This window comes from Apus apus, chromosome 1, assembly GCF_020740795.1.
Source record: "Apus apus isolate bApuApu2 chromosome 1, bApuApu2.pri.cur, whole genome shotgun sequence".
Taxonomy (NCBI): Eukaryota; Metazoa; Chordata; class Aves; order Apodiformes; family Apodidae; genus Apus; species Apus apus.
Genome location: NC_067282.1, coordinates 115655633 through 115668969, shown reverse-complemented (window position 1 = coordinate 115668969; position 13337 = coordinate 115655633). Strand labels below are relative to the sequence as shown.

General features: G+C 40.0%; 1 protein-coding gene across 3 annotated transcripts in view; it reads left to right on the top strand.

Annotated features, from left to right (window-relative positions):
* SHROOM2 (shroom family member 2) overlaps positions 1-3259 on the top strand; it is a 124940-nt gene extending 121681 nt beyond the window's left edge. For all 3 annotated transcript variants that reach the window (XM_051634207.1, XM_051634199.1, XM_051634214.1), the window contains one exon: positions 407-3259. In XM_051634207.1, the coding sequence (XP_051490167.1) occupies positions 407-673 (267 nt within the window). In that variant the 3' untranslated portion in view covers positions 674-3259. The remainder of the gene's footprint in view (positions 1-406) is intronic.
* The last annotated feature ends 10078 nt before the right edge of the window (positions 3260-13337 follow it).

Below are 13337 nucleotides of genomic sequence, written 5' to 3'. Positions count from 1 at the left end.
TGCTCCATTGATTAGTCTGTTGGTTGGTTCTCTAAGAGCTGTTTCATTGTGAGAGTTGGGTGCTGTGTATTAAAGATGTAAGTCATTGCTGAGTTAAGTCTTAAATTGGAGAACTTGGATGTTTCTCAAAGGCAACTATATTTTGGACTATCAAATAGTAGTCTTTGAAGTTGTTGCTGTTGAGACCAATAGAAATTAATGGTGAATCTTTCATTGATTCACTTTTTTTTTTTTTTTCTGTTAATGCATTTTATTAGATGACGCATTAAGAAGAGATCTTATCCCACCTCTCTTAAGTATTCAGGAAAGTCTTGCAGATAAAACAGACTTGAGACTTAAACACTGAAGCTGTTGTCCCAGCCTGGTGAATCCAATGAATTTTAAACTGTTTTTCTTTTCTCCTAAGCGGACATTGGTAGAGAAGCAGAAGCTTCTGACCCAGCAACATGAAGATGCGAAAGAACTGAAGGAAAACCTGGATCGTCGAGAGCGCATTGTCTTTGACATTTTGGCAAACTACCTGAGTGAGGAGAACTTAGCAGACTATGAGCACTTTGTAAAAATGAAGTCAGCCCTCATCATTGAGCAACGAGAGCTTGAGGACAAGATCAAGCTAGGGGAAGAGCAACTGAAGTGTCTGACTGATAGCCTCCAACCTGAACGACTCAAATAAGAGGATGACTTTGACCGAGGATGTGAAAAATGGAAAAGGAGGAAAGGATGGAGGAGTTGCCAAGCGTACAAACAAGTATCTTGGCTTGTCTGAGTGCCGGGTAGAGAAACAAGTGCACAAGAAAAAAATAGCTCTCAAAACAGCAATAATGCTCTCTTTCATTTTTTTGGGATTATGTATTTAAATTTTTTAGAACACATTTTTATTGCTGGACATTACAGCTGTTTCTCATTGCTTAACTTTCAGACAGCTCCACAGAAAAGGATAGACTCTTACTTAACCTTTCTGCTGAATAAGCTGAAAGTCTGTGGCAGTTGTGCATGCAAACAACATTTTTTAGAATAGGTTGTATACTTTCTTTAGGTTCAGATGCTGTACAGACTGCTGGGAAACCCAACAGCAATTCATGAATGCACACAAATTTAGAAGCTCTAAATTTAGTGACTTTTTGTTTGTTTTTCTTTTGAAGACACATTAAATAGGGGAAGCGTGCATCTTATAGCTAATATATTCAGATTGCTGAAATGTAGTGTCACTGATCCTGTGGCATCGGACACTTTTTTGTAATATTGTATATAGGATGGCACTTTCCCCTTGCAGAAAATAACTTTACAATCAGTCTCAGTTACACACTTCTTAAACCAGCTTGCAAATCACCTAATGGCTACCTTGCTGAAGATTCCTTTTTAATTATTTTGCAAGACATAGTTGAACACTTTATTGCAATGCAAGCAATTTCCTTTACCAATTTGTACTTGATTTAAGAAACAGGCTGGAAATACTGTGCTGATTCAAAACATTCCTCATCTAAATTATTTAGAAAGCTCATTTGCTCTTTCTTGTGCTTTTTAGGCCTGTTTTTATTCTTTCTCCCCCAAAACCACTACACTTACGAAAATAAATGTAGGCTAAGGACACTGCTTCTATATGTGTACTGAGTGTTCAACATTGTGATGGTTTTATATAGATAGTTAAGTTATACTGCAGTTGACCTACATAATGCTGTTCATTCTTTCCTCTTTCTCAAACTACCAAATGCAATATAAACAACTTCTGCCATATAAATACTGTGCATTACTAGGAGCAACTCTGCTTTGTAACTGTGAAAATAAGTGGGGTTTGTTTGTTTGTTTTTTTCCACTGCACAATGATAAATGAGAGGATGCTAGTTCACAGTATCGGATTGCTGGTTGTGTTCTGCTAACACTGCCATTGACTTAAAACAGATGATTTACAGTAGCTCTAAAAAGAGCTTCTTACTCATGTTTTAGTGCAGTAAAAGGTTACTGACTTGCTCAGATACCTACACAAAAATTCTGTAGTGTTGAAATGTCAAGTTCTATGTTAAGATAAAATTTTGCAGGCAAAAGGAAGTCTTGGATGACTTTGTGTATATGCCATTTACATTGTAGTACAGAAAACGTTTATCCCTCCGTAGACAAAGAGGTTGCCCAACAAGAAGTCATTAGCAGGTGGGTGTGAATGCCAGTCTATAGGTAAGCAGGTTGAAAATACAAGTAGTTGGGTGTTGAAAAGAGAGAAAACCATTCCTCCCACTATTCCTGCATTGGCTGCATTCACAAAAGATTTTCTGTCCTTCTTACCTGGATCCTCTCTCTTTTGTGATGTGAGAACTGGAGAGGTGCTGATTGGCAAATTCCTTTTGAGTTGAGGAGCTGGGAAGAAAAAGTCCCTGGAACCAGTTCCTTTGCAGACAGATGCAAAAAAAAGGACTGTTGTCCCCCCCCCTTAGAGTGCACTACTTTGTATACCTGGACCAAATCTTTAATGAAATTACATTGCTGTGTATCAGTTGAGGTCAAATGGAGCTGCCATTTTGCAAGACCTACAGCTGACCTTAGTTGCTTCCTCCTAGTATAGAAATGTAGTCTCCGGCATCTCACAGTGATTTGCTGCTATGTTCCTAGGACAAGTGATCCCTTCGTCCTTAAACTTATCCCTTAACCATAACAAACCCAAAACTAAGCAATTCCCAAATAAATTATGCTTGTCTTTTAGCTTGGAGAAAAGTGTGCATTGTTTTATCTGTGGCATTTTAAAAATTTTACGTATTGTGGTTACTCTGAAATGTGTATGTGAAATGTGAATAATAATATAATTACCACGTGTTTGTATACAGTACTTTGATTTAGATCTTTCTGCTAAAAGTTAGCAATATTGTGAATGCTATATATATTACCCTTTTCACACAACAGTTGTGTAGACACCATTCTTCCCTTTCCTTTCTTTAAACTGTGTGGAAAATATCTCTCCCTCAGAACCTGAAGATGATGGCCTCCCAATGTTATATGTAAATCTGTAAATAGCTACACTGTTGCTTTTTGAAAAAATTTGGTGCTAATGTTTTGCCTTCAGCATCCTGGGGATGGCTGTTTCTTCACCTTTTGTTGTTCTCAATTCTAGATCTCATTTGTATAGTGAAAAATTTCCACTATGTTTCTCCAACTGTTTGGATTCTGCAGCCCAGAGTGAAAATGTACAGTTTTCCTGCCTGACACTTACCACTTACCTACTGACAAATGGTATTGATTGACTTTGAGAAAATAAACTGTATATTTCAACGTAGAGTTAATTTTTGTGTGCAGTTCGAACTGTCAAAGCCTGCTGTGTTGCTGTGCGTTGTTAGCCATCTCCTGGTGCTCATCCAACAGTGCCTGTAGCTAACTGCAGAATCTTCTGCCTTATTGGGGGGAAAATGTCAAGTGTGCACAAATTTGTTGTAGAGGTGGCCACAGATACGTTTTATGGTTTAGTTGTCTGTGAAGCCCTTTATTGTAGAAATTATCTGGGAAAAGGAAGTTGGGGAAGGAAAAATACTTGAGTATTTTTAGGATTTTCCTAAACTTCTAACGATACTATTTACCCTCTTCTCTCCATCTGCACATACATGAACCCACCTCTTTTTGCCTCCTTTCCTGGGTGTTTGGTATAATCAAGGGTGGCAGCTGAAAGGGAATAACAGTCCTGGTTTTTTGTACTGTTTGAATTGGAAGAAAATGGCTTGTCTTTAAACTGACATTAAGCTCTTTATTTTCTATTTGGGGGTATCTGAGACCCTCAGGTTTCAAAGGAGTTATCGTTTCATGGTGTTCTTTCCTGATCAAGCTCTATTGATTAATTCTGGTATACTTAATTGTCTCTGTTTTTACAGGTGATCCGTTAGCTAGCAAAGCATTATGATGCATGCCCAGTAGAATAGTAATTCTTGTTTTAAGGCTGCCCAGTCATTTATTGCTGAAGTTTATAGGTTTGTCCTAATTAAGGGCTTCTCAGTTGTGGGGGTTTTTTATAGCATAAATTGTTTTATCTAAATACTTGGGTGGAACTTGCCCACAGAGTAGATGTTATAAAAATTAGTAATGACATCTTTAAAGTACTGGACTTTATAGAGTCAGTTTTGAACAGTGGTAAATCAGACATCACACTCAGCACAATTCCAGTCTGTGACTTCACTAATTATAATGATCCACTTAGTGCATGATGGGTTACCTTGGTGGTTTAACCCCTCTGAAATGTTGTGTTCTCCCTACCTACTGTTTCGATAATGTTTCTGTCAAATAAAATTGTTGCCTTTGAAGTAGTTTAACTTAATTTTAATTTAATACACTTCAGGAGAAAATCTGAATGCAAGTAAATTTGATCTTGTTCAAGTAGCAGAAGGTAGTTTCTCTCTTGGACTTCATCAGCCCACCTACAAGCAGACCAGGTGTAATCTTTTCATGACAGGCCAGGCTTAGGACCTTTTTTCTCAGTTGTAGCTGTGTGGGCGGATACTTCATATGACTGTTGTTTATCTTATGCTAGGAATTTTATTTCAGTCAAAGCAGTTGAGCCTTTCCTGAGAACAAAGCTAGAAAAATGCTTGGTTGTTGCTTTGTTGTTTTTTTTCCTCCTGTGTTAAAAATTCTCACAATGGCTTCATTTTTAGGTACTTTGATATCTCAGTCTTGGAGGCAGTCTCCTAAATTTGGCAGGGGGAGATGGCCTTGTGACTATGCTGTGTCTTCTACTAGTGCCAAACAGGTCAGTATTAGTGGAGTCTATTGCTACAAATATAATTCTCATTTCCTTTAATTCTTCTGGTTGTAACAAACTACTACCTGGTAAGGTTCACAAGAAACTTGTCCAGTAACTGTCAATGTCTGTTGCCTGCTGCTTCTTTCAAAAACCTTGCCCAAGTGCTGGCTGCTGCCATTGGTGGGATACCAACATTATCTAGGCTACTAATGCCATGATTTCTGGCTTCTCTGGGATGAAGCAGGACGAGGAATTCTGTGCATCTCCTGCTCACTAGGTGTGGGTGGTTAGCCTAAAATACAAGAGTGCCACTAGAGAAGAACCAGATTCCCACTACATATCCACTTTTATTGAAATATTTTTATTTGCTCTTTGTGGTTGCCTGTCTTGAATGGGAGAAAGTTTAATTAAAACAAATAGATTTGTGACAGGGAGCTAAAGATTTACATGATGTTCAAAGATAGAGAAGAATAATCATACTTATTTTCAGTACCATAAATCCCTGGCAAAATGGTATCTAAATGAAGCCTGTGTGCCACAGGTCACAGGTGAGAATGCTCAAGAATCTGTGTTCATGTATTTTCATGGAGTTGGTGAAAGTTATTCTGAAGCACATACTAAGTTGCAACTGTGTTAACTAGTCTTTATTCATTCTAAGGGACTTCATCAGAGGAGCCAATATTAGCTCTGAAAAAGCTGTAGTCTGACTTCCATTATCCAGAGTGGTTAATTTGCTGCTGTTCCTTGCAAGAGCATCGTTTGCTGGCCTCTTGATGGACAACATATTCTGTAAGCTGGGGTATGGGTGTATAGTTACAAGAGTTTCACCAAAATGTTACATAGGGAGAGCTGTCAAGTCCAAAAGCATGAGAGTCATTAACAAAATCCTTCTGATGAAGATCACTTCATTTAGTCTCAGCATCTCTTTCACTTTCTAGCTGTCTTCTCTTCGTAAGGTCTTTGTTACTGATAAATTAGGCTTGTGTCTTTTGTAACAGCCTCAGAGAAATAGAAATACGATGAGCAATTGCAGGCTAAATAATTATCAATGGAAGATAAGATTGTTTCTCTCAGTATCTAAATAGAAAAGCATGAGTACCATTCATAGCCACTCCCAAGAGTTACAGCTTCAGCAACTTTCACAGGCAGGTATAGTTCCTCCAAAGATAAAAAGGGAAATGAAACTGTGATACTCAAAGTGGCCAACATTGACCTGAAAGGGGTGGAGCAGGTCGAGTTCTTTTTATTAAGAATGGGGTGATACAGATCTTAAGTGAATACTAAAAAACCTGGAAGTCAATACTAAAAAAACCCTGAAGGAAATAAAACTAAACAAATAGTAAAGCGCATCAGGGCTGTGAATGTACTGCTTTTCTCTTTTAGCATGCATGATACAGCCAAACCATATTGTCTCCATATGCTAGGCCAGGCATTTTTAATGATTGTAGTGTAAAACAAAACAAAACAAACAAACAAAAAAACAAACTTAAAGCTTCTTTGACATTTAAACTTCTGGGGAGCAGCTCAATTTCAGATTCTCAAATTTCACTGTAAGGAAGAGACCATCAGGCTATTGAATGCATGGAGTAATGCCCCTTTCTTGGGAGACACTAGTATGGCTCTCTGGCATTAAGGAGCACTCAGCATTGATGAAGAAGTCATCCTTTCTCTCTAGTCATCCTGAGTTCTCTGAACAACCCAGCTAACTAGGTGTGCTGAGGTGCTTAAGTCACCCAGGCTGTGAGATGAGGGTGTTTTCCATAGAATCATAGGGGTTGGAAGGGACCTCGAAAGATCATCTAGTCCAACCCCCCCATCTTGCATAGCACACTGCACATTTACCAGGTGATGACCTGACTTGTTCTCTGGGGTTTTTCTTGCACATTTGCCATCTTTTATGAGCTTACTTTATCATCAGGCTTTTGGTTGAGGGCAGAGCAATATCCAATTCCTGCTTAAGCTGGATCATCATGTGCTGCCAGGAAAGCAGAATTTAGAAAGCCAGATGCAACTACTTACATAGTTCATGGCAGGCAACCAGTGAATTAGAAAATATAAATAGTCCAGGGAAAAGGGTGATCAGAATTTGCCCCACTGCCCTATCTGCTGTCCAAATGCAGGTTACTAATTCAGGCTCTGAATCCAGGCTTGAAGTGCTGGCTAATTGCAATGCAAATGCCAAAGGCTGTTGATGTAGTGACAGATGCACTTTTGTCCTTTTTTTTTCTAGTCTGAGGTGCTTGGCTGTAGACACTAATATTAATATCAGTATTGAAGTCCAACTCTTCAGTGTGTACAGGGTGCAAGATCTGGGTTATCATTTAGACACAATAGCTGGGGAACTAAATTAGGAGCCTAATTGGCATCAATTCCCTCTATAGGCAAGTTGAAATAAGGTTACTGAAAGAGCTTGGTTCAACCCAGATACCTTTCTCTTCTTCTCTAGGAAGACAAAGCTAGGTTAGGCACAGAAAGTGGGAGTAATCCATTCCTTAGGTCTCTGTCTCGGCATTAAATTCTAAAAGCCCAGGTGCTGTGGTGCACAGCATCAACTGCAGGCCTGTTTGTCAAATGCCTTCACACCCTTTTAATACAGGAGATACGCCTCTGGCACTTGAGGTCTAGGAACAGAACTCTGCTCAGTCACTCTGTTCTCCAGATCCTCTGTGTGTCTGTATCCATTTATAGTTTGAGAAGTAAACACCATAGGTTTTCCTCCTATTTTTACTGGAATGGGGAAAAAAAACCTAGATGAGTAAACTCTGTTGTTAAAATGATTTTGCGAAGGTGGAGTTACTTAGACCAGCATTTTTATGTGATGGGCAGTTCCACCACACAAATATGAGAGATGATTACAAAAGAGGCACAGTGATAATGGTCCCCACTTGCGACATAGATGGCAAACAATGAAGAGGAAAGTTGTATGGAACAAGATTGGGAGTGTGGGTGTGTTCAAACAAACTGCCACTTCTACGGAGACATGCAAAGCAATTAATCAAGGAATAAGTGTTAGGGATCACGATGGACGGGGTGATAGCATATAGACCAAAAAGCTCTCAGTAGTTGTGTGGGTTCACAGTGAATGAACAGTTCATATGAACTCAGTGCTCTAGGGAAAAGGCTGAAACTGCGTCGGAGGAGAGGGAGAATATGGGAGAAGTAGTATCTTGCTATGCAGCATCACTGAAAACTTCCTGAGCTTTCTAAAATATTCTCTTTAGTAATCCTACTGTCCATATCCAATGCAAATGTGTTGGAAAAGTGGAAAACATGAGAAAAGACTCACCTAAATCACTAACGGGTAGAGAGACTATCAAAACTGAGGTTTAAAGAATGCTGTGTATGTGCTACCCAGCATCACATACAAAATGAGACTCATTTAGTGGAGAAAGTCCTGTCAAGAACCAGTGAGCACAAGACAGACACATGCAAATAAAAATTAGGTGCAATTGTTGGAGGGTGTTAAGAGCACAGTAGTGGTGTCATAAACGGCAGGGAAGCGTGCAGAATGAAGGTTGGGCGTTTTCTCGAGATCAGGAAACCTGGAATGAAAATTTTATGGTCACCCTAAATCCAGCTTTTGTGTCTGAAGTTCTTACATTACTTGGTCACATACCAAGGTGTGACTACTTCAGTAAATATTTAAATTACCAACAATTTTATAACTGAGGTCTTAAAAGAGCAGAAGTAATGATAACATGTGGCTTTTGTAGACTGTCAAGAAAACAGGTGGGAGTCTGCCATCCCTCAGCTTGCAAATGGGGCAAGAATGCTCCAGGCAGCACATCTCAGTCAGACAATCTTTCTTCCTTCATTACAGACCCTCTCCATACAAGTACCTATAGAAATTGCCACAAATACTTCTCCTTATCCTATTCAGTTAGTTTCTAAGTTTGCTTTTTTTTCCCCCCTGCTGTTACCTGAGATAATGCATTGTATATGGGCGAGTGTCCTACGAGTGTCCTTATACTGACAAACTTGGCTGTCCGTGGGCAAACATAAAGCTAATCTCTCTTCATCAGCTCCTTCCACATGGTTGCCCCCACTTTTTTGAAACCGTCCCTTGTGCATGCTGAAGCACACACTGTTGGAGGATCCACGGCCTTTCACCTCCTTTACCTTGTAATTTGTAAGTTGGCTACATAGTGCTTTGAGGGAAAGCAGGGGCAGTTTGACACCTCTTTCCTCCAGCACCCGGGTACATGACAGGCTAGCACAAGGATAAAAAGGAAAGCTGTCTTTGAGGCAGAGTTGCTGCAATAAAACACTTTTGAAATGCAGCTGCTCCACATGTATTTAAGGAATTTGCTCTGTCTGGAGCTTTTCACAGAACTGCCTCTTTCTGCTCCCCACCAGCACCCTGCTTGTGGTGATAAGGTACTTAATAATGAATGCTATTTTATTTGTGTTCTGTCTCATCAGAGCATTTGTATCTATTTCCTGCTGTGTCACTCATAATAGGGTATTGGTCAGTTGAAAGATCACGGCCGTTGCACAGCTATGAGGATAACCAGGAAGCAAAGGCACAGACAACCTTTTAGGTTATTAGTAAAGATCTTTAAGATCTTCTCATAGTGGGAGTCATAGTCATGATCGAGTTGTATTTCAGCTAATTAACAACCAGTGATTCACGTGTTTCTCCTAAAGTAGGACTTTATTAGTGCCCAATGATTTGTGCGGGGAGTTGCTATCCAATAAAGCAAAAAAATACGTAATTTTTTTAAGCTTTAAAACCCCCATGGTGTGTTACCAGCTGAAGGTTTCTTATTGATCTCTTACTTTTACTCCCTTTAATGGAAATTTATAGCAATTTTATTTTCTTGTGACTTCTAACAGTTGATAAGAACAAGCTGCTACGGCAGCTCTAATGAAGTGAAAAAAGCCTGACCCTGTAACGCTGCAGTGCTCTTGCCGTGCAGAAACGCTGCCAAGGCGGAGTGAAACCCGAGTGTGACATGTTGATAACATTCTCCCATCAGGTGGTCTCTTCCACTAGCTCTAAAATGTCAACAAGTCTGAGGGAAATGTCTTTGTTAAGCTTTGAAATGACCTACTTTTGGGTATCTGGGAATAACCAGAAGACGACCCAAACCACAAGAGTGCCTCTAATTTTAGCAGCCCTTCATTTTGTGCATCTGGGCTTTTGTGTGCTGCATCTCCAGGCAAAAACACTGATTTCTTGCTAAGCCAAAGGCAAATTGTGTTGGTTTTAAATGAGCCCCTTATTGAGTCATGATCACAGTGAAATCACCCCTCTTTAAATTATTGTGCCTGTAATGGTCATCTCAATTTTGCTTCAAAAACCAATACTGAGCCCATTCCAAAGGATCTATGGTTGCTGGTCTCTGAAGAAAAAGTCTAAACAGCCCATACTGGAGATAATCTGGGCAGCTGTATTTTGTGTGTTTTCATTTCCCCCCTGTTATTAATTGACCTATAGTAAAAGCGTTGACTTCTCCAGGAAGTTTCTGTAAGTTTTCTAGCTTAGTTATAAAGCAAATCCAGGGAAAGGTAAGGACAAAAAAAGGAGTCATTAGTATTTCATCAGGGGCCCTGAGGACACTTCTAGTGGTGTTGATGGTGAACAAAAGATCTCTGACATAGTTTGGATAGAAGAAGCACCAAACAAGTATTTGACTGTTGACAGAGATATTAGTGCTGTGCAAGATTGGAAGGAAGCAGGTCTAGACATGGGTGAAGTACAGGCTCCCCCCTTTCCAATACCTACACTGGACATTGACACCATATCACTCACTAGGAGGGACAATGTATGATGTCCCTCATAATGTCAGAGTCCACTGGAGTGTTAAAACTAAAATGTGTTTAAATCTCACCCAGACCAGACAGAAAAAATATAAGAACTAACACAGAGGATGGTAGGGACTGGTCATTTTGGACACTTATTTGGGACTTCACAAAATGGAAGAGAAATCAAAGTAAGTAAAATGCAATGACATAACAGCAGTAGCGCAACAAAATTGGTACTGAGTTGTCTGGAGCCAGAGAACCTCCCAGCTGATGGGGTCAACCACAGAAGTAAGCAGTACCTGCTGGCAGCTATGACCAGGGTGGGCGTAGTTAGGAATTGTGTTGGCTATCTGGTAATGTGTAGTGTTTCCCCGTGGAGTCCTTTGAACTTGGCAGCAGGTGCCTCTCTTTTGAGTGAAGCCTTGCATGTTTGCAGAGGCACAGGCCAAATGGGCAGGGAGTCTGCTGCTGCTGGGCTGTGAAACAGTCTGCCATGTGCATCATGTCTTTGGGTGAAGTTGTTAGTCTCGCCTCCTAGTTTCCCAGGTTTCAAAAGACAACTTAGTTTGGCCAGAAAGGTATACATTTAGGGAAGGTGTTCATGCAAATGTTTTTGTCAGACTCAAGCTGTTTTTTCAAGAGGCCCACTCTTAGGTTCGGTGTTGGATTTGGAGAGTTGGTCTGAAGGCTCTGCTGAGGATAAGCAGTGACAAAGAGCAAGGGTGCAACAACAAGGACCCCCAGTTCACGGATCACAGATAAGCGAGTTGCATACAGGGAGACTGCTCAGTTTCCTGGGACAAGTAACATTTGTCTGGAAACAAAAAGCAAGCAAGAACTTGAACTTGAGCCTCCGAGCTGGTTACAGGGCTCTGCCTGCTGCTTATTTGATACCATTTGTTGGGTAATGTGTCTTGCACAGCATCTTGATTTCAGGCTGGCTTTTTCAACGTGGCAAATGGAAGGAAGAATGACTTGAAACAAATATTTCCTGTTCTGTGGTATTTAACAATGAAATTGTAAACCACAGAAGGGACTGGGCTTGATCTAAAGGTCTTTGAAGTCAGGAGAACTATTCCCACTGATTTCAGTGTGCTTTGGGTCAAGGCCACAGAAGGAAGAAAGCAAATATTTTCTGCCCAAAAAATTACTAACCATTTGCATTCAAAGAACAGTAAAGACTGATGTATAAAATGGGTTCCTTTAAAGAAGGCAGTCATACACTTATATTTAATTTCCATCTGCTTCCTAATTATTTGTCACTAATACACCATAAAGGAACACGTTTACAGAAATCATAATTATATACCGAGAAGAAAAAACTCTTTAAGACTTGTATTTTGCAGTAAGGCAATGGTGCTTATGCTGCTGATTATGTTATCACAGACTAAGTGCTATAGGTTTGCAATTGAATTAAACTTCACTGCACTGATGAAGGTTGAAGAATATATAAAATTATTCATTTTTGTAGAATTTAATCTTTAAAACATCACAATGTTTGGTTTTTTTTTGTGGCTGAGAAGAAATAGGTCAGATGCAGAATTTCGGGGAACAAAAAAGTGTTGTTCTGGGAGTATTGTAGGGGGTGCCAGTCCTATTGCAGTGTTAGTAAAATAGGCTGTGTGCAGCAGCTTCGTATGTAAAATCAGCAATAGGTTTGCCTTCAAATTTTGTCTCACAGTTATTAAAACTAAGAAGAGGAGTCCAGCTGCCCTCTGCCCAAGGATGCTGTCCTCTTTGCAACAGACCCATCGCTATGTCAAAAGGCCATACTCAGGGCTAATATATGACACAAGGCTCATTGGGGTCTGTGTGTTTCAAGGCCTTTTGGCACACAGCACAAAGCCTGAGTGGCTGAGTTTGCCTGTGCAACCAGCAGAGAGGAGATCCCAGCCTGGTGAGCTGCAGAGGAAGAAAAGGCTGTGTTGCCATAGCCAGGCTGCCTTACCTGCACGTTAAACTAGTGCATCAGCATCAGCTGGAAGATACATCAAGAGAAGAGGGGAACTGGATTAAAGGTGATGCAGAAAACTGAAGGATATGGATTAATGTCATTTTGCAGCCTTCTTTAGTGCTGGCAGTGACCAGCCATGGTGCTTGTTGCAGATGAGAAGAATTTTTCAATGAGGGCTTCCCATTTCAGGTTACTTCTGTGAATAAAACTTCCTTGCCTTTCGACACCAGTCCTGGAAATGTCCTCCCACTGTAGGAGCCAGTGCATCATTTGGATATTAGCATAAATTATTCTTGGTGAGAAGAGAAGAAAACAGAACAGAGTTAAAAGCTCTCTTACCATTTGTAAGAACCATTGTTTACATTCACAGGAAAACCACAAAGCCAGGCAAACATAGCATAATAAGTAAAAAAAAAAGGTTTGTTTTTTAAAAAAAGCATATGAGATAGCAAGCATGGTACTATTTGTACTAAAGTATGGGTACTGCCAACCACAGTCCAAGAGACCAGTTCAGCTTAAGTTTACTCCCTGGAAAACCTCTTCCTTCTCCCCTATATTTCTTCCTACTGCAAAGCTGCACTAATTTGAGTTCCGTAAATACAGGAAGAAAATTCTAACAAAGGAGCAAGGGGTATGAAATCACTTCATTTTCTTTCAGATGAGAATTCTGTGTCCTTCAGGCAGCCAGGCTGGGACATCGTGGTGGTCTCAAGCTGGAAAATCATCTAATGGCAAAGGCAGATTTCCTGAAAGGGTGTCTTCCAAAAAAGTGAATTTTCCATGGGAGTCTTCGGTATACCTCAGTAAGTGTTTTAAAGTTATTAGAAAAATAATTTTTTAAAGTGGCATATGGTAAAGCTTTAATATTTTAATAATATGTTAATTATTAACTGACTTCCTACATCTTTGTTGACTTAGTGGGAG